At 47.0% G+C, this 23,760-nt stretch overlaps 1 protein-coding gene across 2 annotated transcripts in view; it reads right to left on the bottom strand.

Moving 5' to 3' along the window:
* The window catches only part of Arhgap22 (Rho GTPase activating protein 22), a 165,549-nt gene that overhangs the window by 75,187 nt on the left and 66,602 nt on the right, over window positions 1–23,760 (bottom strand). For both annotated transcript variants that reach the window (XM_055612448.1, XM_055612449.1), the window contains exon 4: window positions 7,122–7,209. In XM_055612448.1, the coding sequence (XP_055468423.1) occupies window positions 7,122–7,209 (88 nt within the window). The remainder of the gene's footprint in view (window positions 1–7,121; window positions 7,210–23,760) is intronic.

Here is a 23,760-nt window from a genome sequence, read left to right as displayed (position 1 = left end):
ACACACACACACACACACACACACACACACACACACACACACACACAGCATAAAGAAGTTCATCTTGGATCAAACTCAATTTGCCAGCTTGGTGTCAGGTATTTTTAACACATAACCATTTCACTGGTCCCATTATCACACTTCTGCCCCAGGAAAACTTCCTTCCCTCACCGTTTCCTCTTTGCTTGGGCAACTTGACTTGCAAGAACCACAGTTCTTGCCACTTTATCCAGGAATCCCTAATAGTGGTATCCACATCTGGGTCTTCCCCTCAATATCATTCAGCCATCACTCTTTTTTCTGTTCCTTTTAGCATTTCTTGTCCTGGTGTGTGTTTGTGTGTGGTGGGGGGAGGGGGTGTCAGTGTCTGCCTTCCTGACTCTCTGCTTGACCCTCACAACTCTGTGGTAGTGAGACCGTGTCTCTGTGACTCTTAGGCAAATTGCTCTTTAAGCAGCACTGGCTGGTCTATCAACTTTCATAAAACCAGCCTTGTTATCACTCCTACACTCACAGAATCCCTCACACTGATGTAAGGCCTTGTGACTTCCTTATGGCTAACTAGCTGGAAGAAATAATAAAGCCTCTTCCAGGACTAGACCAGTGCCTAGCCTGAAGACAACCTGGATGCTCAGACAAAGCCTGAAGGCAGGAAGATGCATGGTGGCCAACTCCCTATCAGTCGGAAGTGTTCATTGTTGACTTTAGATAAAAGATAAGCAGTTCTGTTGTATCAAGATCCTATGGCTTGCAGATGGCTACAACAGTTAACCTACTTCTTTAATATCAAGATAATATATTATATACTTCTTTAAATGCATGGTAGTGCATGCCTTTAATCCCAGCACTTGGGAGGTAGATGTAGGCTGATATCTGAGTTTGAGGCCAGCCTGATCTAGAGAGGGAGTGACAGAACAGCCAGAGCTACACAGAGAAACCCTGTCTCTCTATACAGATATCATATATGTGATATCATATCATCTATGTCAATTAGCAGTTAACCTAATATAAACGAGCTAGAGCTCCTGTCAAAGTAGGCAGGTATCAACTGGGTTATTGTCCTTGTAACTGCCTCTGGAACCCTCGTATCCTGAGAGTTCCAGCAGTGTCCTCCTCTCTCTTCTCAGCTGTGGGGTCAATGAGCCCATGGAGGCGTTGCCTTCTGTACTGCTTGGGAAAGGATGCTTTGGGCCAGGTGTGCAGCTGCTATCCTATGTGTATCAGGCTCTAATCTGATTCACCTTGTCTGGTCACCATGGAAACTACAGAGGCCAGCTGCTGTGGCATATGCCTTTAATCACACAGGAGGCGGAGGCAGGTGCATCTCTACGAGTTTGACATTAGTCTGGTTTATATAACCAGTTCTGGGCCAGACAAGGCTACAAAATGAGACCCCATATTATGCACCCCCGAAATACACATATTAGGCAATCCAAGCAAGACAAAAAGTGCTGGCAAGCATGCTTTCAGCATTCCTGAACTTAATACGTAGTGAGCTGAGTGTTGCATACACTGAGTAGGCAGGCATGGAGCCACGGACCATAGCCAGACAAGAGGAACCCTGCTGACACGCATGTGCCCAATGCCACCGTCCTCCTGTGCCTTGCTCAGTGGCTGGACCTGTGGTTCTCCGGCTCTTTGTCATCAGAGGTGAAGCCCAGCTGAAAGGGTTGCTAGTAGATGCTTGGAAATGGCCTGCAGCACAGGAGGGGTTTTTAGCATTGGCGGGTTCGTCCACTAGATGGCACTCACAGCATTGTTGTTTTTAAATGTTGAGTTCAGTTCCCAGCAACCACACGGTGGCTCACAACCACCTGTAATGAGATCTAGTCCCCTCTTCTGGAGTGCAGGTGTACATGCAGGCAGAACACTGAATACAAAAAAAATAAATATTATTTAAAAAACTTTTTTTTTTTGTTTCACAGCTTTCACTTTCTATGGGGTTGAAGGCTACAACAGGATCTATGAATTAAATTTAAGTAGAGGATGAAACATATCCTAAGAATGATCACATTTCCAAGGGCTATCAGGTTTTTCTTCTTGGCAGATGAGGGTTCCCAGAGCAGAATGAGGGACTGTCCCAGGCTCCTCCTGATGGCCCCTGTGCCTGCCAGACACTGTCAATGATTCCTTCCTTTCTCCTCCCATCCTGCCATTGATTCCAGGGACACTGGAGCTGGGCTTCAGTATTAGGTGTCCTTCTGTTCTTTTCATCTCTTTATGCCTAAGACCTGTCACCTAGGCACTTTCAGAATGGTGGGGAAGGCCTCCCCATACAGATCAGCCCTCTCCTACCCAGCCTTCTGTTCGACCATTTCAGTGCTCAGAGACACCAACATGGTCCCTCACAGCCATAATTGCTGTCTCTGCCCCTAGGGAATTGCCTCAACCTAGGAAGCAAGCTACTTGACTTGTCTCTAGCTCGGGATAGCAATGTCCTCTGATTCTTTAAGGTCAGAAGTTGTGCCATGCTCTCCCCAGGGTCCCTGCAGGCCAGCTTTTAAGATCAGGGACATACCAGGGATTACTGAGTTGTGAGTGAGAAGGCTCATTGAGTTTTGTATGGTTGCTATTGTGGTTTAAGATGGGGTTACTCAAATTTCCCTTCTTTTATTCCTTTTTTCCTAGCCCATGCTGGCCTCAAAACTATAATCCTCCTGCCTCAGCTTTGTCATAGTGGACATTACAGTGCTTACTGCCATTCTGGGTGCCAACTTTATTATTATTATTGTTATTATTATTATTATTCCTAGTCACAAGGCCCCCGCCTGGAACCTTGGTTGGGAATTGTAGCCACATAAAGCTCAGCCCAGGGGTGGCTGACCTAACACTTCAGGGCTGCCACAGCTTTATGGGCTCCAAAGGGAATGGGATATTTCCAGCTGTAGCCAACACCTCCTGAGTCCCTTGGGGCTAGGTTGTAGGATGTCCTGCGGAGCCCATGGGAAGAAGGGAGGAAGGCCAGCCTCCCCAGGGTCCCCACCAACACTGGTGTTCAGTTCTCCCTGTACATGGATGTGCAGTGCTCAGAGCCCAAAGGGTCCCTTGCCCACCACTTCTGCCTTTCCAGGGTGACCTCTGTACCTCCCTGCTTTCTACCTGAGCTCTCAAGTAGACAAAGCAGTATTGCAGATGGGCGAAGTTCTGAGAACCATGTGAATCTGGTGCTTGGTCAAGCAATAGTTTCTGTGCTGGGAAAAGAGGTCCTTGAGCTGTCCTTCCTGACATCAGGGCCCCAGACCTCACAGCTGAAGATTAAAAAGATATAAGCACTGGAAAAGATTCAGAGTCAAGTTCCAAGGTAGCCTGGGTACATGGCAGGCCTAGGTTTGGGTCCCCACCAAATCTCATGTTGAGTTTTAAGACACAGTGTGAGGTATTAAGAGGGAGTTCCCCTGGGTAAGATAATCAATCCTCATTCAGAAAGGCAAACGGGATAGACCACAGAAGATGGAGAAATCAGGGAACAGGACAGGAGCCTACCACAGAGGGCCTCTGAAAGACTCTACCCAGCAGGGTATTAAAGCAGATGCTGAGACACATAGCCAAACTTTGGGCAGAGTGCAGGGAATCTTATGGAAGAAAGGGGAGATAGAAAGACCTGGAAGGGACAGGAGTTCCACAAGGAGAGCAACAGAACAAAAAAATCTGGGCTCAGAAGTCTTTTCTGAGACTGATACTCCAACCAAGGACCATTCATGGAGATAACCTAGAACCCTTGCACAGATGTAGTCCATGGCAGCTCATTGTCCAAGTGGGTTCCCTAGTAAGGGGAACAGGAACTGTCTCTGACATGAACTGATTGGCCTGCTCTTTGATCATCTCCCCCTGAGGGGGGAGCAGCCTTACCAGGCCACAGAGGAAGACAATGCAGCCAGTCCTGATGAAGCCTAGGGTCAGATGGAAGGGGAGGAAGACCTCCCCTATCAGTGGACTGGGGAAAGGGCATGGGAGGAGAAGAGAGAGGGAAGGTGGGATTGGGAGAGGATGAGGGAGGGGCTACAGCTCTGATACAAAGGGAATAAATTATAATAAAGAAAAAAGGAAAAAAAAAAGAAACAGTCTATAAAAATTAAAAAAAGAGAGGGTCCCTAAAGAAGCAATCAGGTCCAGAAGGCTCTGGACCCTTACTCTCGACTGATCTACTCATGGATTATCACCATGGGTCTGTCACAAAAGCTAGCTTTTCCTGCATCTGGTACTACTTTGCCAGGTGATGTTTCACGATTACTTTGGAGTTCTGCAGATTCCCTGTTGTTGGGGGCACAAAGGTCCTTGCACCCGCATATCACTAGGGAAATCAGAAATGTTAAACACACAGAGGCCTCTCCTCTCTTTAACAGAGAAGATAAAATACCTGTTTTCCTGCCCAGAAGGCTCGGAGTGGATTTTGTTAAGACCTGATGACCTTTTTGCTATCTGTGAAGGCAGGCCTCACCCAAATTTCCTGGCCTCGCTAGACTGCTACCCATCCTTAGGGGAGATGCCACACGTACTCTATGGCCTGCTGACCTTTATGCTACCTTGGTGAGAGACTATACTAGATTCTAGGCCTTTACCAGAATCTACCCTCATGGTCACACGTAGCTTACACAGGAGTTTCTATGTAGTCACACCTAAGCTTTATTGTTCAGATGGAATTGGAACGATTGATGCTGGAACCTTTGCCCCAAACTGTAGTGTGTTTTAAATGTGCTGACAAAGAACCGCTTGGCATTAGAGTCCCCAAAGTCTGATTGACAAAGTCAATCATTCTCATCTCTTCTTGGGTTCTCTTCACGGCCTCGATGCCTGCAGGGTCTCCCTCATCCTGTATTCGAGAAGGTGTGGCCCCTTCAGCCTCCATCTCCTGGTCCCCAGGACATGATCTGAACATAGTTTTATTAGTTGGAATGTTTGTGTGTGGGGGTGACCTCAGGCATGAACAATATGTGTGGAGGTCAACTATTCAGTCAGTTCTCTGTTGTCGCCTTAGGAGATCTCAAGATGGAGCTCAGGTGGTCAGGCCTGCACAGGAGCGCCTCTATCCACCACACCATCTTGACAGCCCACTTTTCTTCTGTACGAATCTCCCAATCTAGGATTTAGGTGTAGCTACAAAAGACAAAGGCAGAGAGCTTCGGCCCTGCTCCTAATCGGCTGTGCACCAGGGCACGGGTCTCCAAGGTCTGTTTCTGGGAAGCAGGTTTAAAATAGGTTTTGAGTACTGTGATAAGCAGAACAACGGCTTTCAAAAATGTCCACGATTTTACTCCCAGAACCTTATGAATATATTGCTTTATGTGAAAGGCGGAATAACAGGGTCCCAAAATATCCATTTTCCAATTCCCATAACCTTATGGATATGCTGCTTTCTGTGACAAAAACCTCCTCCTTCCAGATAGAGAAATCCTAATAAATAGTTCTGACCCAGATTAGGAGCACGGCACTGGGGACTCCGAACTCACCCTTGGGACACATGGTCAGTGCCTTTCTGTCAATACTGACTGAAGGCCCTGAATTCCACCGAGCGCTCCTGGCCAGCTGCTTCCCAGCCCCAGGGGCTGCACCCCAGCCTTCCTTTCCTGGGCCCTTAAGTCCTCAGTGCCCCAGGTAATAGGGTCCCCTCTTCTCTATCGTCCCTGCAGACTTGTGGTTCCTGTCTCACAGTCAACTAAGCCTTTGCTTTTTAATTTGTGCTCCAAGACCCACCTGTCTATACCTTCTTAGTGCAACTTTAAAACCAAGACTGGGACTAAAATCATGTGGCCTGAGAAGTGTCTATTTTTACTTTCACTCTGCCATGCCTTCCAGAATCCCCAGGATAGTGGCCTGCAGGTTTCTGGCCACAGCCTGGGCCCAGTTTACCCCTAGGTAGACAGCAAGAGCCAGGTCATTTCCTCATGGTGTTTGGGGTGTTTCCTACACCTCTCTGCGGTTGTAGATTTCCTGACCCACAGACTGACCCATGGAGTGTCTTGAATACTCAGTGCTTTCCAGAGGAAGTATCTAGTCCACCACCTGCAATAACTCTTCCCATCACGCTGGTGTTCTCTTTCCTCAAGTCTCTGCAACTGTACTCAGGGACCTCTGTCCGAAGACGTGAGACAGGCCAGAGATGCCAGGCTTAACCCCAAAGGGTGTATCTTTCAAGGGCTTGCTGGGGGAAGCTGGTGAGAAAGCCACCAATCACCTGGATAAGGACCTTTGAGGCCCTCCATACACCACCTCAGATGGTCCAGTGAGACAGAGCTGTCATTACCTCAGTCCACTTCCCTAGCACATCCTGGCTGCTCCTTTCCCAGTGCCCTTCCTCACGCTCTGGTGGACCAGCTCTAGAACACATTGCCCAGATCTTGTCTCAGGCTCTGATTCTGGTGGAGGTCAAGGACAATAAACACCCTGGCAAAATGGGCCCTGCTGTAACAGCAGGGCTCTCGCGACATGTACACACTCAGCTCAGTAGGGACCACACTGAATAATCTGGAACTGTAAAAACCTCTTCTGTAACTGCCAACAGGACAATGGGTCCATGGGGATTGTCTCCTCCTGTCGTACTGTAATTCTGCTTTGGGATTCACAATAAGGCTATGGTGGCCTTCTGAATCGGCTGACCCTTGACGGTGAACTTATTTCCATGTGTAAGTTTGTAGCTTTACTGCAAGGTAGTGGTTCTCAACCTGTGGGTCAAGACCCCCTTGGGGATCAAATATCAGTTATCCTGCATATCAGATATTTACACTACGATTCGTAACAGTAGCAAAATTACAGTTATGAAAGAGCAATGAAATAATTTTATGATTGGGAGTCACCAGAACATGAGGAACTGTATTAAAGGGCTGCAGCACTAGGAAGTTCAGAACTACCCCCTAAGGCATCTTTGTTTACTTGCTTGGGTTTATTGTGAGTGTGAAAAAAAAAATCCACATTTTCTCTTATCCAAGAAGTAATTATCTAAACAACAGGCAGGATTTTCTAATTTCTTCCCCCCAGTGTTTTCTAGCTTTGGCCCACATGTCTCTCTTGGCTTGGAGACAGTGTCAGTACTCCTGAAAGAAATAGAATGGTGGGAGCGGGAGCAGAGTCATGCTCCAATGGGGCCTCCGGGAACCCCCTCACACACACCAGCGCCCTGGGCCTACCTGGTGTGATCTCAAACAGGTGCTTCCCTGGGTCCTCAGGGTCTGGAAGAAGTTCAGTCACTTGTGTCCCTTGTAGAGAAATAAATCCCTGAAATGGAGACAAACACAGAAAAGAAACCTGAGAAGTCTGGGAAAGGGCTCCTTGGAGTAGAGGGTTACACTAGAAAAGAGCCCAGCCTTTCTCCTGGCAAGGGAGGCTGGGTACCAAGGGGGGAGGATGTGTGTCCTTGCTGCTGCCTGGGACCAGGCACACACAGCTGGAAGGTGGGGAGGGCTCTTCAAACAAGAGGTGGGCTCAATGGGTGGGCTCAAGGGATAGGCCAGGACGTCCCAGTGTCAGACTAGGGAAAGTAAGACTCGGGCCAGGAAGACAGAGCTGGGTGCTTCTGCCATCCCTTGCCTCCCCATTCCAAAGGCTCACTGCGGTGTGCTGGGCCAGTGTGAGTCTGTGGAAGGAAAGCTAGAGTTTGAGAGCCCTGGAGGTGACACAGGGGACAGACAGCATCACAGACCTATCTGAGTTCAGCCTGCCATGGCCAGGCAGGATGAGGTTTCACCCTTCTCTTGTTTTAGTTTTATTTCTGTATTCAATTAGTTATTAAGAGATTATTGTTGCAGCGCTGGGGGTCGAACCCAGAGCCTCTCATACTCTTGGCACACACTCTGCCATTGAGCTGCATCTCCAGCCTCATGTACTTCTTTACCTACAGGACAGGAGTCACCAACATATACAAAGTCACCAGCCTAGACAGTGCCATCTTTCTGTCACAGGCAAGCACAGTTGTCCCTTGGAATTCACAGTGTATTGGCTCCAGGACCCCTTAGATGCTTTCTCTGAAGCTCAGTCTCTATGTCTGTATAATGGAACAATGACCCTCTTTTCTCCTCGTACTAGTTCCTCACAGGGCTGTTCTGAGCAGAGATGAATTCGATGCTTGGGATGTCCTGGAAGTAGATCCTGGCACTGTGCGTGTGTGCTTGTTTTGAGACATGGTCTTAGCTCTGGCTGGTCTGGAACTCATCATGTAGACCAGGCTGACCTTGAGCTCATAGGGATTTGTCTGCCCCTGTCTCCTGAGAGCCATGATTAAAGGTGTGTAGCACCATGTGGAGCTGAGAAACATGTTAGCTAAGGAAATCTCTCTGTATGTCTGGGCGCCACACCGGCTGGGGAACATATCCATGAGTCTGCCCTTGCCCAGGTGGCGGGCTCAGTGTCTGCTTCACCACTTCCCATCCCCGCTTCTAGGCCTGCTAACAGAGACTCTACTGTTAGGCCAATACCATCTCAGTGAGTCCTCATAATGTCCTCATGGGGGACTCTATGTCCTGTTACACAGGTAAGAAAGGCGAGGGAAGGAAAGGTGAAGCATGAGCCTGCAGCTGAGTCAGCTCTTTCCTGGCGAATCCTGGCCAAAGCAGGGTAATGGGAGCCTTATGTCTGCTGGTATCGCTTCAGGGACATATGGAAATGCCTCTTCTTATTTAAGTAACATCAAGGCAGAATGGGATCGGTACCCACAGATGCTTGCTCTAAGGAAATTATAGCAGTAAGTCAGGGATCCAGCTGGTAATTTCTGTAACTGAATTACTGGTTGCATTCTTGCTAGGGAACCTGGAGCTACAGGGAATAAATTAGGACAGCAGCCTCAGGGTACGGGAACTTGTTCATTAGAGGGCGTGGGCGAGGTCCATCAACTGTGTCTCCGCACTTGCTGTCTCTGTAACTGGCTCTGTGATGGGTACTTTGCTGTGCGTTTCCCCTCTGCCTCAATAACTGTCATCCGAACAATGGGAGTAACAATATTCTCACTGCCATTACTTTCTACTGAGGCTAAAGCAAAAAGCAGAAATAGCTTCTGTTGTGGGAAATGGTGCCATGTTCCTGGCTCCTATGCCTACACGATTGATCTAGAAGCCCTGTGGGGCAGGTGCTGCTATTACTGCCTCCCTGCCCTGGAGGAGAGAAGTGAAGCCAAGTGCAGGCTCCCGTCTCTGCTGTGAGCAAGGGTAAGCTGGGATTGAGTTCTCACTCCCCACTCCACTCCCCACCTTTGTGGTACCAGCTTCCCACCAGCGCAGCTTGCTTCCGAGAAGCCGCTGCGGGAGAGCCAGAAGGGTACTTTGGGATCCATCAGTTCCTCTGTACTTCAGTGAATCTCTATACGGCCTCATCACGGCAAGGGACCTTGGCACCAACCTGTGGCTCCACCTAACACCGCATCCCCAACCTTCCCACAAGTCAGGGGTGAAGCTTTGATCTGAGGGCATTGGGAGGGGGTGGGCAAGGTGTGGCGATCTCACAGGTCTGCTCTCCTGATAGGTGGTGTGGTACGAGTTCACACTGCGGTGACAGTATTTGTAAGCACCAATCATCCCTGGTGCTTGTTTCCCAAGCTACGCCAGAGCTTGTTGGAACACAGAGGTCTGGGCTTGTGTGGTCTGACAATAAAGAAAACAAAGCACCCAGTTTATATGTTTGGCATCCTCTGTAGTACACAGTTCTTTTTCCTTTGTGGCCAGTCACACGATGTCACTGAATGTGGGGTTGGGAAGGGATTCGCTGCAGTGTTTGCCTCACACGGTCACCTCAGAACACAGAGCACAGTCAATGGAGCCAGTTGAGAAGGGGAGCAGATGAGAGCTGATTTCTTACTTTTGCTATTTTTTTTTAAAGTACAACTGATTTAATTGGGGGCCTGGATGAATTAACTGCTCATCATGGCCCATCTGTTCAGAGTAGCACTGGACTCCGCCTTGGAGTTTTGAATTCTACAGTTCTGGAGAAAGTAGCTGAATTTGTATTTCTGCTCACTTTTCTGATTTTGGTGGCCCCGAGAATATGCTTTGAGACCTGCTGGTCTGGAGTTTAGTCCTTACCTAAATTTGTGGCTCCCCCCCACCCCGTAGAATAATGACTTCATGGGGCCACCGTGACAAGGCCATGGCTGGTGATCTGCTCCAGAGAGAGGGGCTTTGGGTGAAATCTTGTGTCCTAAATATGTGGGCCATAGGGACGAGTATCTGCTTCTGTAGGGCAGGAACATGGAGATGGATTTGTTGAATAGTCTCAAGGCTTTATAAGGAGACAGTCAAAATACAGAAACCTGAAAGCTTGAAAACCAGAGATATGCTTTCAAGTTGCCTCACTCAGTGGAATACGTAAAACAGACCCAGACTCCTGAGGTACAAAGCACGGTGTGAGTGAGTGATGAACGCAGCAAGGGGGGTTAACTAAAATCTGACTCTTCAGAGGAAAACATACTTACTGAGTTTGAAAACCGGAATCCAGAGAAAAGATAATCTTAGGAAATGGACAGAAGGGCTGGGGATTGAGGCGGACGCACAGAGCGCTTGCCAGGTGTGCGACGGTCTGGCTAATGGCCCTCAGGACTGAATAACAGTAGTTGTGACTGTACTTGCCCGAAATCACAGCCCTTGGGAGGTGGAGGCAAGAGGGTTAGTAATCCAAAGTCACCCCAACCCAGGACATCCTGGGCTACATGAGATCATGTCTTTAAATAACAACAGAAACATAAGACAAAATATTAGTATTATATGGAATGTTTTCATAAACCAAATATGTATGTAATTAGAGTCCTTTACAGAGGGGAGAAGATTGAAAAATGTTTGGAGAAATGGTCAAAACCAAACACATAGATTCGTAGACTCCATGTTGTTTAAGTACAAAAACCACACTGAAATGTACCTGAAACCATATCAGAATCCAAAGGGTCAAACCCAGTTATGAAAAGAAAGTCCTAACAGGAGCAGCAGAAGACAGCACAGTGTGCTCAGTGAACAAAGATGAGGATGACAACAGATTTCTTACCAGAAACAACGCAAGTGAGAAGTCTGCCACCAACATGTTTGAGGTGGTAGGAACACACACGTGCAGTAAAGCAGCAGCAACCACAACAACACATCCAAATGCATAACCTCCAAAAGTGTAGGTTAAATAAGAACCTCTAAAAATGTACAAAAACTGAAAGAATTTATCACCAGCATAAAACAACTGTTAGAGACACTCCCTTAGCAGGAAAATGGTATCGGGTAAAAAACAAGAGAAGGGTGCCCTGTCTCTGGACTCATCAAGATGGTGTCAAAGTCTTCGCAGTAAGACAAAAGAAAGGAATAAAAAGGGTTACCAAAGAAAGGGAAGAGGTAAAATTATCCCTATTTGCGGATGACATAAATCTGTACTTAAAATATGCTACTGGCTGCACTAGGAAACTTTTATTACTTTATTTTTGTAGCATATTTGTTGTGTGTGTCCATGTTGTGTGCAGAGGTCAGAGAACTTGTGGAAGTCAGTTTTCTGCTTCCAGAAAACTTACAGATCCAGTGAACACTTTCAGTAAAGTCGCATAGATAAAATTAACATAAAAATCGGTTGCCTTTTTGCATACAAATAATAAACTTGCTGAGAAGTTTAAAAAAGAAAGAACTATCCCATTCAGCCATAGCTTTAAAATATAAATATAAGAAAGGAGTTAGAAGGGAGAAAAGGGTAAAATGATGCGAATACAGTGTGTTCATATATGAGTTTCTTGAATAAAGGTTACAAACACCAATGGATAAACCTCACCGAGAGATGAAAGACCCCTACAATGAAGCAATAAGATAATGACAAAGTGGCCAGAGAGATGGTTTGTTTGGTAAAATGTTTACTGTGCCAGCATGAGGTTCTGAGTTAGATACTCCAGAATCCACATAAGAAAACCGAGCATGGTAATGTGTGCTTGCATAATAATCAGTTAAAAATACATTAAAGACCTTATTTTGAAACCTGAAATGCTGAAACCACTAGGGGAAATACTCAAAAATATTAGTACAGGCACTTTCTGTAAAAGCCTGCTGGTGAGTTGGATCTCTAGAACCCAAGTAAATCTGGGCTCTTTAATCCACATGTGGGCCCCGTTCTCTCTCTCTCTCTCTCTCTCTCTCTGTGTCTCTGTCTCTCTCACACACATACACAGACACACATACAACACACATACACATATACACACACTTTATTAAATGATAAGTAATTTTTTTAAAACGAGGCTGGGGATTGCATAGTGGTTAAGCATGCTTGTTCCGCAATCATGAGCACCAGAGTCTGGATTCTAGCACCCACAGGACAAGTGACAAGCCAGGCTTCACCTCAAATGCCTTTAACACTAGCTCTGAGGTGGGGCAGGGACAGGAGGATCACTGGGGCTTGCTGGCTTCCAGCCTGCTTGAGACATGAGTTCAAGGTTCAGGGAAAGAACTTGCCTTAGCTGAACAAGTGGGGGTGATAGAGGAGGGCTCCTCTTTGGCCTGTGCCTTGTACACAATTTTTCCCCTGCTGCAGCAGCAACACATCTGTTACCGCAACTCCTCCCACCCCTCTTCATGGAATAGAATGCATTCATTCCTTATGGCAGGGACAGCTTTGAGGCCAGCCATCCTGCCCCTTAGACTCTATTTGGACCATTGGTCTGTGAATCTACTTCACACATATATTCTATGAAATCTAACAGTGGTCCAAGCACTTTCTTCCCTCCCTCCCTCCCTCCTTCCCTCCTTCCCTCCTTCCCTCCTTCCTCCCTCCCTCCCTCCCTCCCTCCCTTCCTTCCTTCCTTCCTTCCTTCCTTCCTTCCTTCCTTCCTTCCTTCCTTCTTTCCTTCCTTCCTTCCTTCCTGTTTTCCTTGCAGTACTGGAGGTCACACTCAGGGCCTTGAGTGTGCTGGGCAAATCTACTACCAAGGCCCTTACCCCTCAAACCAAGTAGTTCTGATGAAAAGCTTTGTGTGTAAATTGAAATACACAGCATGCAGATTTCAAAAACAGTAGGAAAAATGTAAAGTTTCTCAGTAATTTTATATGGTATCACATTGAAATAAAAGTATTTTGATACGCTGGCATAAAGGAACTTTGTTATTAAAAGATAACTCAATAGAAACGCGGGCAAAGAGTAGTAACAAGAAATTCACAGCACTAGGCAGTGGTGGCACACACTTTTAAGGGAGGCAGTGGTAGGAGATTCTCTGAGTTCAAGGCCAGCCTGGTCTGCAAAGCAAGTTCTAGGACAGCCAAGGCTACACAGAGAAACCCTCTCTTAAAAAACAAAAACGAAAACAAACAACCCCCACAGACCTGGTGTGAGTAAATGTTAAGAGGTTTGCACATCTTCCTGTACTCACCAAACTGCTGTCTCTAGATCTCTTACAAAGCCCAGCACAGCGGGGATGCTCTGTAAATAGTTGTCGTGTAATATTGTTTGGAGAATGGAAACAAAGAGAACAGGCTCTACGTGTCCACATGAGCACAATTATTTTTCTTCTCCAACGTTTTTAATATGCAGTCAGGTAGATTCACAGCCTCGAAAGATGGAGGGTCAACTAGATTCAGGAAGGGCACAGAATTCTTATACCTCGGGAGGGGGTGGTGAGACATTTTTTTTTATGTTCAGCCCTAGACCTTTTCATCCAGATAAGAACGTTTAAATAATGTTAAGGTCCTAAAAAACAAAAAGGCAGTTAGATTTGTGAAGCCCTGCTCAGACCTGAGTAATGGGCTGTTGGCATGTGTCTCCCACCAGCTGCTCGCGGCACATCCCCTTCCTGTGTCAGGAGCAGCCCTTCTGCAGTCTGGAATGTCCATCCATCATGTCCATCCATCACTTCTAAGCAGAGAGCCATAGCCTCTTCATCTGCAAACACTGAGTGTGGCAGGCCGCTCAGCTCTCCTCAGACCAAAACCAAGTGGTAACGCCACTTCGCATCTTTTGACCAGAGTCTATACCAAGGCAGAACTCTGCCTGCCTGCCTGTGTCTAGTGAGACCTCTCACACCCAGGACCTAACTCGTGAAAGACAAGCAAGCATCACATCAGAGACAGGATGGGATCACACAGAAACAACCAAGTTGTATCCTCGGAGAGGTCAGGGCTCAGTCCTGGCCCACTGCTTATTGCTACTAGGCACCGGAGCAGGACTTGCCTAGCGTTTTCCTCTCTGTGGAATGTTTCATGGCATCTTCCTCTAGATACCTCTGGAGTGTTGGGGTCACACTGGACCTTCAGTTGGTACTTGTGTCACCCACAGAGTCTAAGTATTCTGCTCAGTAATGTGGAGGTGTTTTGAGGATTTCATGAGCTAACTCTTGGACAGCTCTGGGTCCAGAACCCGGAGTGTTGTTGTGATTAGTGAGTCACAAGGGCAAGTTTGCTTATGATCAAATGTACTAGGACATAGAATATTTGCGTGCGAGCACACACGCGCACACACACACACACACACACACCCCCCACTTAAGGACTATTACTGGTGAGGTGGACATGGCTCAGGAGTTACGAGTACTGGCAGGTTGATTCCTAGCCACATTGGTGGCTCACGGCTGTGAGCTCTGTAACTCCAGTTCCAGGGGGGTCCCACACCCTTTTCTGTTCTCTACAGGCAATGTACACATGCAATGCACAGACACATATGCGACCATACACATAAAACACGAGAAATGAATTTTAGAAAAAAAGCTATCATGAGGTTTGTAACATTGTTGTATTATCCCTCACACAGGACTCAGGCAGGTGGCTTCATAGGCTCAGGCCTGATTTTCTGACCACTAGAAGTGAAAATATTTCCGTGTGTCTCCCTGTTATAATACTTGACTGTCATGAAATAAGGTAGGATGAGGATTGGGGTCTGAGCTGGCAAGAACAGGGTCCTTCTTTAGAGTCTATGATGTGGTCTGAAGGGGCTCCCCGCAGCCCCTCAATCTGTCAGGATCCTGGGGATTGCTTTAGTGTTGGAGTCTTTGCAATCTTAACTCAGTGCAAACAGCAGAGGGAGGCTTTCTGGGAAGTCTTCATTTCTCACCTTGACCATGTGAAGAAACCACTTCTGAAGTCCCTCTAATGAAGCGGATGATAAGCTCCTCACAGGCCAAGGCTGGCAGGACTGCACACAGGCTTTTAAAGAGCAACCACTCAGGTTCCTTATCCGGTATAATTCTGATGAGGCCTCAGATCCATCTTCAAAAGCTTTACCCATCTGACACCTCGCCAGGAACCAGACCTCTCCGAACTTGACATAAATAATACAAACCTGAAGGAATCTCATTGCCAAGTAGGGAAGCAGCCTCCCCTCCCTCCTTATCATCCAGGTCTCTGGCCAGGAGCCACCCAGGCAGGCACAGTGAAGAGCAGAGACAAATGAGTGCTTCAGAGAGATGCTCACCTCCCTGTGGAGTGTGTGTGTGTGTGTGTGTGTGTGTGTGTGTGTGTGTGTGTGGGCTGTGTGTGTGTGTGTGTGTGACTCAGTTGTCTGTTTTCAGTAAGACTCTTTCCTGACAGTTCAGATTTCAACATGGATCCCAGTGTTCTCCTCATCCACATACCAGGACTAGCCCAGGAAACACTGTGCTTCATACACTGTCTTGGGGCTTCTGTTTTCTCCAGAAAATCTTAGACCAGGGTTGGGGTGTGACTTAGGATCTGTTCTGCAGACATGGAGTTTTGGGTTCTCCACACCTTCTAACTCCCCAGCAGGTCACTTCTTGGGCCATCCAGTCCAGTTATGAACCATTGGAAAATCCAGCTGAGAGTGATGGATGAGTCAAGACACTGGGCATTGGTATGGCCCTCAAGGACCCTCATATCTTAAAGCTAATACTCTCGCCCAAAGCCCCAAGAGGTGCCCTTTCCAAGGTGGGAAGGTCAGGCTTGTTCTACAATTAGTTATGTGATAACGCTGAACTCTCAGGGGAATTCCCTGCAGATGGAGGCATTCTGCTGGCTGTGGATGTGGTTGTACCAATGATCACAACAGGCACCCTGGGATTTCCCCCTCTGCCCTCGGCCTGTCACTGTGAGGGCATTCGAATGTCTATTGCCATGTCCGTGAGCTAAGGCTCTTCCACATTGGGAAGAGTCTGTATGGAGCCAGAGCTCATAAGTTCCAGTGTCCTGCCTTTGTGGCAGCCTGAGTTAGGATGTCGAGTAGTGTCCCATAGTGCTAGGCGGCTAGTGGAGCAGAATGCTAAGCCAGTGATTTCCTAAACTCTCTAGTGTTTATCCTTCCCCAGCAGGAGGGGGAGAGGCAAAGGCCATGCTATTTCCTAACAGGCTGGGGGAGGTTCTAGTGCCAGCAAATCTCTACCCACTACTGCTGCCGAGAGGTCTAAGGGTGGGAGCACCTGCTGCTAGTGGACCAGGGAGGAAGTGATGCAACCCTGACCGGTCTGGCCCTTTCAAACATGCCCACGACCTTCTCTCCTTCTTCTCTCTCTTCCTTCCCTGCTGGGTCAACCTGGGAGGCCAGAGAGACAGCTGAAGTCAAAGCCTTCCACAGCTGATGTTGCTCCATAGAAAGGTAAACTTTTGCTATGTTTATTATAGACCATCTCAGAGAACGTTAGTGTTGGTTATTTTAACTAATGACATACTATTTTGAGAAAATAAATATTGATGTTGTCTTGAACTACTTACTCCTACAACACACACACACACCATGTATACACACACACAAAAACCCGTTCTTACACACACATACACAATTCACAGACATGCATGCACGCACACATATATATACACAGACACTCACATGCACGCACACACACACGCACAGTTTTAAACAGTAGCACTATTAACTATTGTATTTCTACATTGGTAAAGCTTCTTAACAAAACAATAGTCCCCTCTTACCGAATTTCATTTTCTGCAGTTGCAGTCACATACATTTGGCTGAAAATGTGAAGTGGAAGAGTCCAGAAACAAACATTTCAAACTGTGTGCTTTTCAGTTAAATAGTTTGATGAAATCTCAAGCTTTCCTGTCCCATGACACATAGCATGTGAATAATCTCTCTTCTAGCATATCCATGCTGTATGCTAACTTCCTGTCTAAATTAGGATTTCTATTGCTATGATCAGGATCTTGACACCAGGACCAAAAGCAAGTTGGAGTGGAGAGGGTTCATTTCTCGTACATTTCCACATCCATCTGTTATTGAAGAAAGTCAGGGCTAGAATTCCAGGCAAGAACCTGGAATTAGGAACTGACGCAAGAGGTCGTGGAGGAGCATTGCTTACTGCTTTGCTCTTTGCTCATGGTTGTCTCAGCCTATTTTCCTATACAACGCAGGACCACCTGGCCAGGGGCGGTACCCACAGGGACGTGTCCCTCCCCCCATATCAATCATTAATCATGGTGGTACCTGGAAGACTTGCTTACAAGCCAGTCTTATGAAGGCATTTTCTCAACTAAGATTCCTACTTTCCAGATATATCTAGGCTTGTGTCAAGTTGACAGAAACCAACCAGCACGGCTCCTGTTAGCTACCCAGTGGCCATCTTAGTTCTTAGGTTGACTGGTATGCACAGTAGCTGAGTTCAAGAAACCCTTATTTTATAATGGCCTCAAGTGCAAAATTTTATTACAGAATGATATTTTAATTATTCTACGTGATTTTCTATTGCTATTAACCTACTGCAATACTTCATTTGTAAATCAAACTTTAACACATATGTGATACACACACACACATATTTAGAGAGAGAGAAGAAAAAGCCTGGTGTATATGGGTTTAGACTATCTCTATAGTTTCAGGCACTCATGGGGGGTGTCTTTGAATGTATCCTTTGTAGTAAAATCCTACTGAGGCTGAGGCTGAGGCTCTGAGGTGTATGGTGCTGCTGGTCGGGAGGTGGCTGAACTATTTAGCAGACAGGTCAGTTCCTGTCTCTCACCGAGTGGTCAGCCTGTGAAGGGCCTCTCCAGGACAGTGTGAAGTCCCAGGAGTATGACTGAAGATCACCTTTCTTCTAGAATCATCGGATAAGGTGGAAGTGTTTGTCTCCTGACATGCCTGGAGTCTGCGGAGGCTCTGGAAAAACCTAAACTAAGCCTAGTCCCTCCTGCCTCTCACGGCGTATGGTGGCAGTGTCACAGATGAGGCAGCTGGGCTCAGAGACAACCAGCATCCTCAGGCATCTGCTCTGGGCTTCTCTGGATCTGAGTGGCTCTTTATTGGCCTTCCAAACCTTCCTGGAATTTTCTCTGACGTAGGACTCAGGTGGACGTTGGAGTTAGTTTCTACCCCTGTACTCTGCACTCAGTTCTTCAGGGCCACTCCATTGGGTTTGGAACCAGAGCTGAGAGCCCTTGGTGGTGCTGTCTCAACTTTGTCCCCACCATGAGGTGCCTACAGGCACAGTCTCTCCATCACTCACACGCACTGGACCACAGGCCTGCTCGTCCTCTCTACTGTTCTCCACCATACTTTTCTGGGTTGCGAAACATTTCCCAGATGCTTCTCTCCCACTCTACATCATGCCGTAGGCATAAAGTGTATCCACAAAAGGCTTAGGTGTGAACTCTTGGTCTCCAGATGGTGATATCGTGTTAAGACATGGTAGACAGTTTAGGAAGCCTAGCTGAAACAAGCAGGTCATGGGGTGTGCCTCAGAAGGTTGACCCTAGGCGCATCCCTTCTCCTCTCTCCTCCCTGCCTGCCATGCGGTGAGTAGCCTCTGCCACACTAACCTGCTGTCACTGTCACAGTATTCTCTGTCACCACGGGCTCTGAAGGAACAGAACCAAGGACTACAGGCGGCACTTAGGTGTGAACCCAAATAAATCCTTTCTCGCTCAAGTTATTTATGTCTGATATTCTGTTAGTGTGACACGAAGTGAATTACTCTATAATGAGCACACTGTTTTGAGGGCAGGCCTGTTGGCCAATATGGGACACCTCATTGTCATCCAGAGTCCAGACGGGCAGTGGAACATCTTAAAATTTTTCTTTTTGCTCAGAATATACCTTAGGGCCTCAGTTGAGTTGAACAGCCCACCTTGAAGTGAGTGGGAACCCTTCGTTGGCTGGAAATGATTTTGATCCGACAGGGTTTCTGGAAAGTCCAACAGCAATGCAGACGCCCTGAAGCATAAGGCACTGTTGGGAGGAGAGGCTGCTGCGTTGCCAATGGGCCAGCTAATAGGAGACACACAGTGTAATACTTTTACATGGAACTGCCCAGCTGTGCCTCCCTGACTCGCTGACTAGGCTGCAGCCGAGAACATCTGCTACATTTGGCTGGGCCAGACAGACCCCTTCTCTAACTTTTGCAAACACTACAGTCTCTTTAGGAAATGTACCCATTTCTTGGCAGCCGAGAGAAGGCGCCAGCTTGACAGAAGCCACCTCCATTCACCTACTTTATGCTGATAAACTACAGCTCACTAATCTACCAGCACATTAAGGAGCTAGAATGGCTGAACACAAAAGCAGAGTCAGTTATGCTCAGCTAAGCAGTGAATAAGGTACAACTTCCTCGCCTCCCCGATGCCATTCAATTCATTTTTCTGCGCAGTAATTGACAAAGCTCGTAGCTTACCAGACAGCCTTTCAGCTATTACTGTAAATTAACTGGGTTCACCCTAAAGCCAAAGGATCGATGTGTCGTGAGAGGGAGGCCCCCAAGGACTGGAAGCTCTGTGCTGAATTAAATTAGCAGACCAAGAGGAGCCCGCTTTATTTTTATGAATGGCCAGGGACACTGGAGGAAACAAGAAAGCTGGCCATTGGTTTTGTTGGAGATGGTCTTTCGATGTAGCCTTGGCTCCTAGGCTCCTGCTCCCTCCCATCTCGGTCATGTGACACTGTTCTGAGCTTGCAGAGGTCAATTTTAAAAGATGAAGCAGCTGAGTAGCAACAGTTTCCTTTCCCTAGAGGAGTGGCAGCATATTTTCATTATAATTATCAATCATAGTATTTATAATTATTATAATTATATAATTGAAATGAATATAGTCACAGCTAGTACCGCTGTTGTCTTCAGAGCTTCAGGAAGGTGTAAGACAGGTTTTAAGACAATTTCATTCATGATTTTTCCTTAACATGATACAGGTAGGGAAAATTGTTTTAATTAAAATTTGTTTAAAAGCGAGCTGCTGAAATTGCCTATTTGAGTTTGGTGAATACAGCTTTTCTTGATTGAACTTGCTTGACTAGAGCTCAAATTCAGAAAGTTTCGGTCCTCAAATGGCGGCAAACGTGTAGGAATCGCATAAAGATAACGTGAATTCTCAGGTTTAGACCTAAATTATTGATACTATTTTTTTTTTTTAAAAAATAAGAGTCTAGTAATTCTTCACCAAAGAGATGTTTGAAGTTGTCCCAAAGGGCATTTTAAACATGGAAAGAGCTACAGTTTAACTTCCCTCTGCCATGCTAACAGAAACCTATCAGGGGTCAGTTAGCTCAAAGTCATGTCTGTGTCCACTGCTGAGACATCCTGGTGGCAGGAGGGCTTCTATGGGTGCTCCTGTGCCTCTCCTTTAAGCTCCGAATACTGCTCTAGGTCACGGTCTGCGGTGGGACTTTCCTGCTTGGGAGGACGTGGCTAACTTGTTCATCTGCTGTGGATGGAGACAGCGGGAGGGAGGAGGAAATCAGAACAAGTTCACTGACCAACTATGGCTTGTGGAAGCTGCCAGCTCCAAGGTCCCCATGGTGTTCATTATCAACTGTGTCTCCTCGGAGACGTTCATCAGGCCTGGCATGGAGCCAAGGGTTCAGGTGCCCTGTACAAGATGGCAGCCGAAGACTGTGATGGGTATCACCAACTGGAATTCTGGGAAAGTGCCTGCTCTGGACAGGGCCTAGAGCTTGCCAGCTTCTCCTCTATTCTCAGGTTTGACTCAGACAGCACACAGCTTTGGAAAGTCACCTGGGTTTAGCTGGTCTTCATTCCTTGTGTCTTAAATGGTCCTCACTGACTTTTTGACTTTGAGAGCCAGAAAGGCCCTCGGAGACCATCTCTGTTTAACCTTTTCTCTAAGCTGCTTGGTCAGCCCCAGGGACCAGTGCACACCTGCTCCTGTTAGCCCCCCATAGGAACAGAGCAGTCCTGTAGAGTGAGCTTGTTCATTTGCTTATATGAGGTTGAATGCTTTAAATGGTACTCTCCCCGGGATTGCCTTTCCCCAGGTGATGTACTAGGTTGTTTTTTCTCATCCGTGGGAGTTCACACTTCCCATTTTCATGGATCCCTGCTCCTGCCACCCTGAAAACACAGTGTTTGAGGGAACTGTCTTTCTCCAGATGGACCTAGCCCTACCATGGTTGAGCCCAGCAGGGCTTCCCCTCCCCTGTCATAATTTGTGTGCATTTTGTAACATGACTGGAGGGGCTCATCATTTTTTTTTTTGCAACTCTATCTCACTATTAGTTTCTACTGAGCTTTCAGCTAATTAAAACCCATAACTGTGCTTTATTTGACTTTTAAAAATGTATATGTGCATGTAAGTGTCTACCACATGTGTGCAAGCATGCTCAGAGGTCAGAAGAGGGTGTCTGATACTCGGCAGCTGGACTTAACAGCTGCTGTTAGCTGACCAACGTGACTGCTAGGCTTTTGCTATAGTTTCAGTCTTTCTTAATCTTAACCACTGAGCCATCTCTCCAGTCCCTGACTTTATTATAAAATCTATTATGTAATATTTTTATATATTTAAAGATAGAGTCTACTATGTAACTCATACTGGCCTTGAACTCATGATCCTCCAACCACAGTTTCCCAAGTGCCAGGATTACAGGAATGTGTCCTGACTCTTGGAATGCGTTTTTAAACTATCCACAATTATATCACTCCCTTTTGTGGGATCAAACAGCTGTTTTAAACCAAATGTAGACCTTTCCATTTTATCTTAACAATTTTCTGTGAACCCAGCCTGTCAATGCTAGCTGCCAGAAATGTCCTTTGCAGCTTTGCAAATTTATTACCCATGTCTTTCTTTGATTTTCAACAGCATCATAACAGCATGCCAGAACAGTGATTGGAAGAGCTGGTTGCAGAGTCACACTATTTTCTCAGAGTTGTGGCCCCAATGCTTTCTTACTTGTTCTACGTGACATCATCTGGCTAGAAGCGGAGCTGGCTACATCTGCCCATTTCCCAGGTTTTGCAAACTGGGAAGAATCATTTCTAAACTGTTGCAGTTATCCTCTGCTGCGTGACAAAGCACCCTGTCTTAGTGACTTGAAAAGAATGATTTCTGAGTCTGCAGCAGGGCTCAGGGGACAGTTCTGCTCCACAGGGTGTGGTGAAGGGTCACTCACACAGCTGCACACAGCTGGTAGCTGCCTGGAACAGAAGGCTCAAGGCCTTAGTCATCTGGCGGGGCCCTGGGAGCTCTCCCTCCACGGTGTCCCTGACCTGCTGTGACCCGTCCAGACATGGACACAGCTTGACTTCTTGGAGGTGGGGACTGGGATACACACAGTGTCATTCTGGTCATTCAAGTCACTCATGTCGTCTGGACACGCAGCAAGCACTCCTAAGTGTGGAACTATTTCTCCAGCTTCCAACATTTTTCATTTAAATCACAACAAATGTCTCCTGGAAAAGCCCAAGTCCAGAAAGCCACCTATTTTTCCTCTCTGGTAAAGTGACTTTCCAGGTGTCCACGGCAAGTGTCCTGGTCAACTTTCACTGTCAAGGTGACACAGCCTAGAGTCATGTGAGGAGAGACTAAGTTGAGGAACTACACCGTCAGATAGACCCATAAGCATGTCTGTTCGAGATTGTCTTGGTTGTTAATTGATGTAGGGGGGCCCAGCCTGCTGTGGTTCAAGGCAGGCGGTCCTGAACTACTTCAGAAGGCTAGATGAGTCTAAGCCAGCAAGGCCCCGCTCCTGCTGGACGCCTTTGGCTGTGATGAAAGTTCCTTGCCGAGCAAAGCTCTCACTGAGGTTGAACTGGCTTTTGCATGCTATTGGAGCACCCATCTTCCTAGACAAGCTGTCAGGCCCCTCCCACCTGCTTCCCTCTGAAAGTGAGATGCCTCCTTCTCTGGAGGTGAGGTGGAAGGAGGTGCTCCTAATATGGCCACTTGAGCTTTGTTTGGGGTTGAAAAGCTTGGTAAATGATGGCCCGAGGAAAGTGGCATGCTGGCTGTATGCTGGAACATTCCTTATGTCTTTCAAGCTATGGGACTGGTTGACCTTCCCAACCCCATGTAAGGTTCCCCCCCCTTTTTGTGGATATTTCTTTTTGTTCCAATTGAACACTGTACTTAGCTTACTATACCTAACATATAATCAACATTACAAACTAAGATACATTTTTTTTCTGTGTCTGTTAAAATAATATGTACCAGATGTGGCTGATGGCAGCTCAGTGTCCAAGTGGATTCCCTAGTAAGGGGAACAGGGATTGTCTCTGACATGAACTCAGGGGCTGGCTCTTTGACCGTCCTCCCCTTCACCCCCCCGAGGGAGGAGCAGCCTTGCCAGGCCACAGAGGAGGACATTGCAGCCAGTCCTGAAGATACCTGATAAGCTAGATGAAAGGGGAGGAGGACCTCCCCTATCAGTGGACTTGGAGAGGAGCAGGGAGGAGAAGAGGGAGGGAGGGTGAGATTGAGAGGAATTGAGGGAGGGGGCTACAGCTTGAATACAAAGTGAATAAACTGTAATTAATATTAAAAAATTAAAATTTAATTAAAAAAATAAGTATGTACCACGGAGACTGTGGCAGTGCACACAGGACCTGCACAGGTTCAAACCAGAGGAGGTTCCAGCCCTGAAAGGGGTGAGTGGACACAGGGCAGGAAGCTATTTGCAATTGACACCTGCTAGGAAGGGAAGAATCCGGTTCCTCCAATGGAG

This window comes from Psammomys obesus, unplaced genomic scaffold (genome assembly GCF_907164565.1).
Source record: "Psammomys obesus unplaced genomic scaffold, mPsaObe1.curated_primary_1811, whole genome shotgun sequence".
Lineage (NCBI taxonomy): Eukaryota > Metazoa > Chordata > Mammalia > Rodentia > Muridae > Psammomys > Psammomys obesus.
The sequence above is the reverse complement of the archived record's forward strand: the minus strand, read 5'-3'. Positions and strand labels throughout refer to the sequence as shown.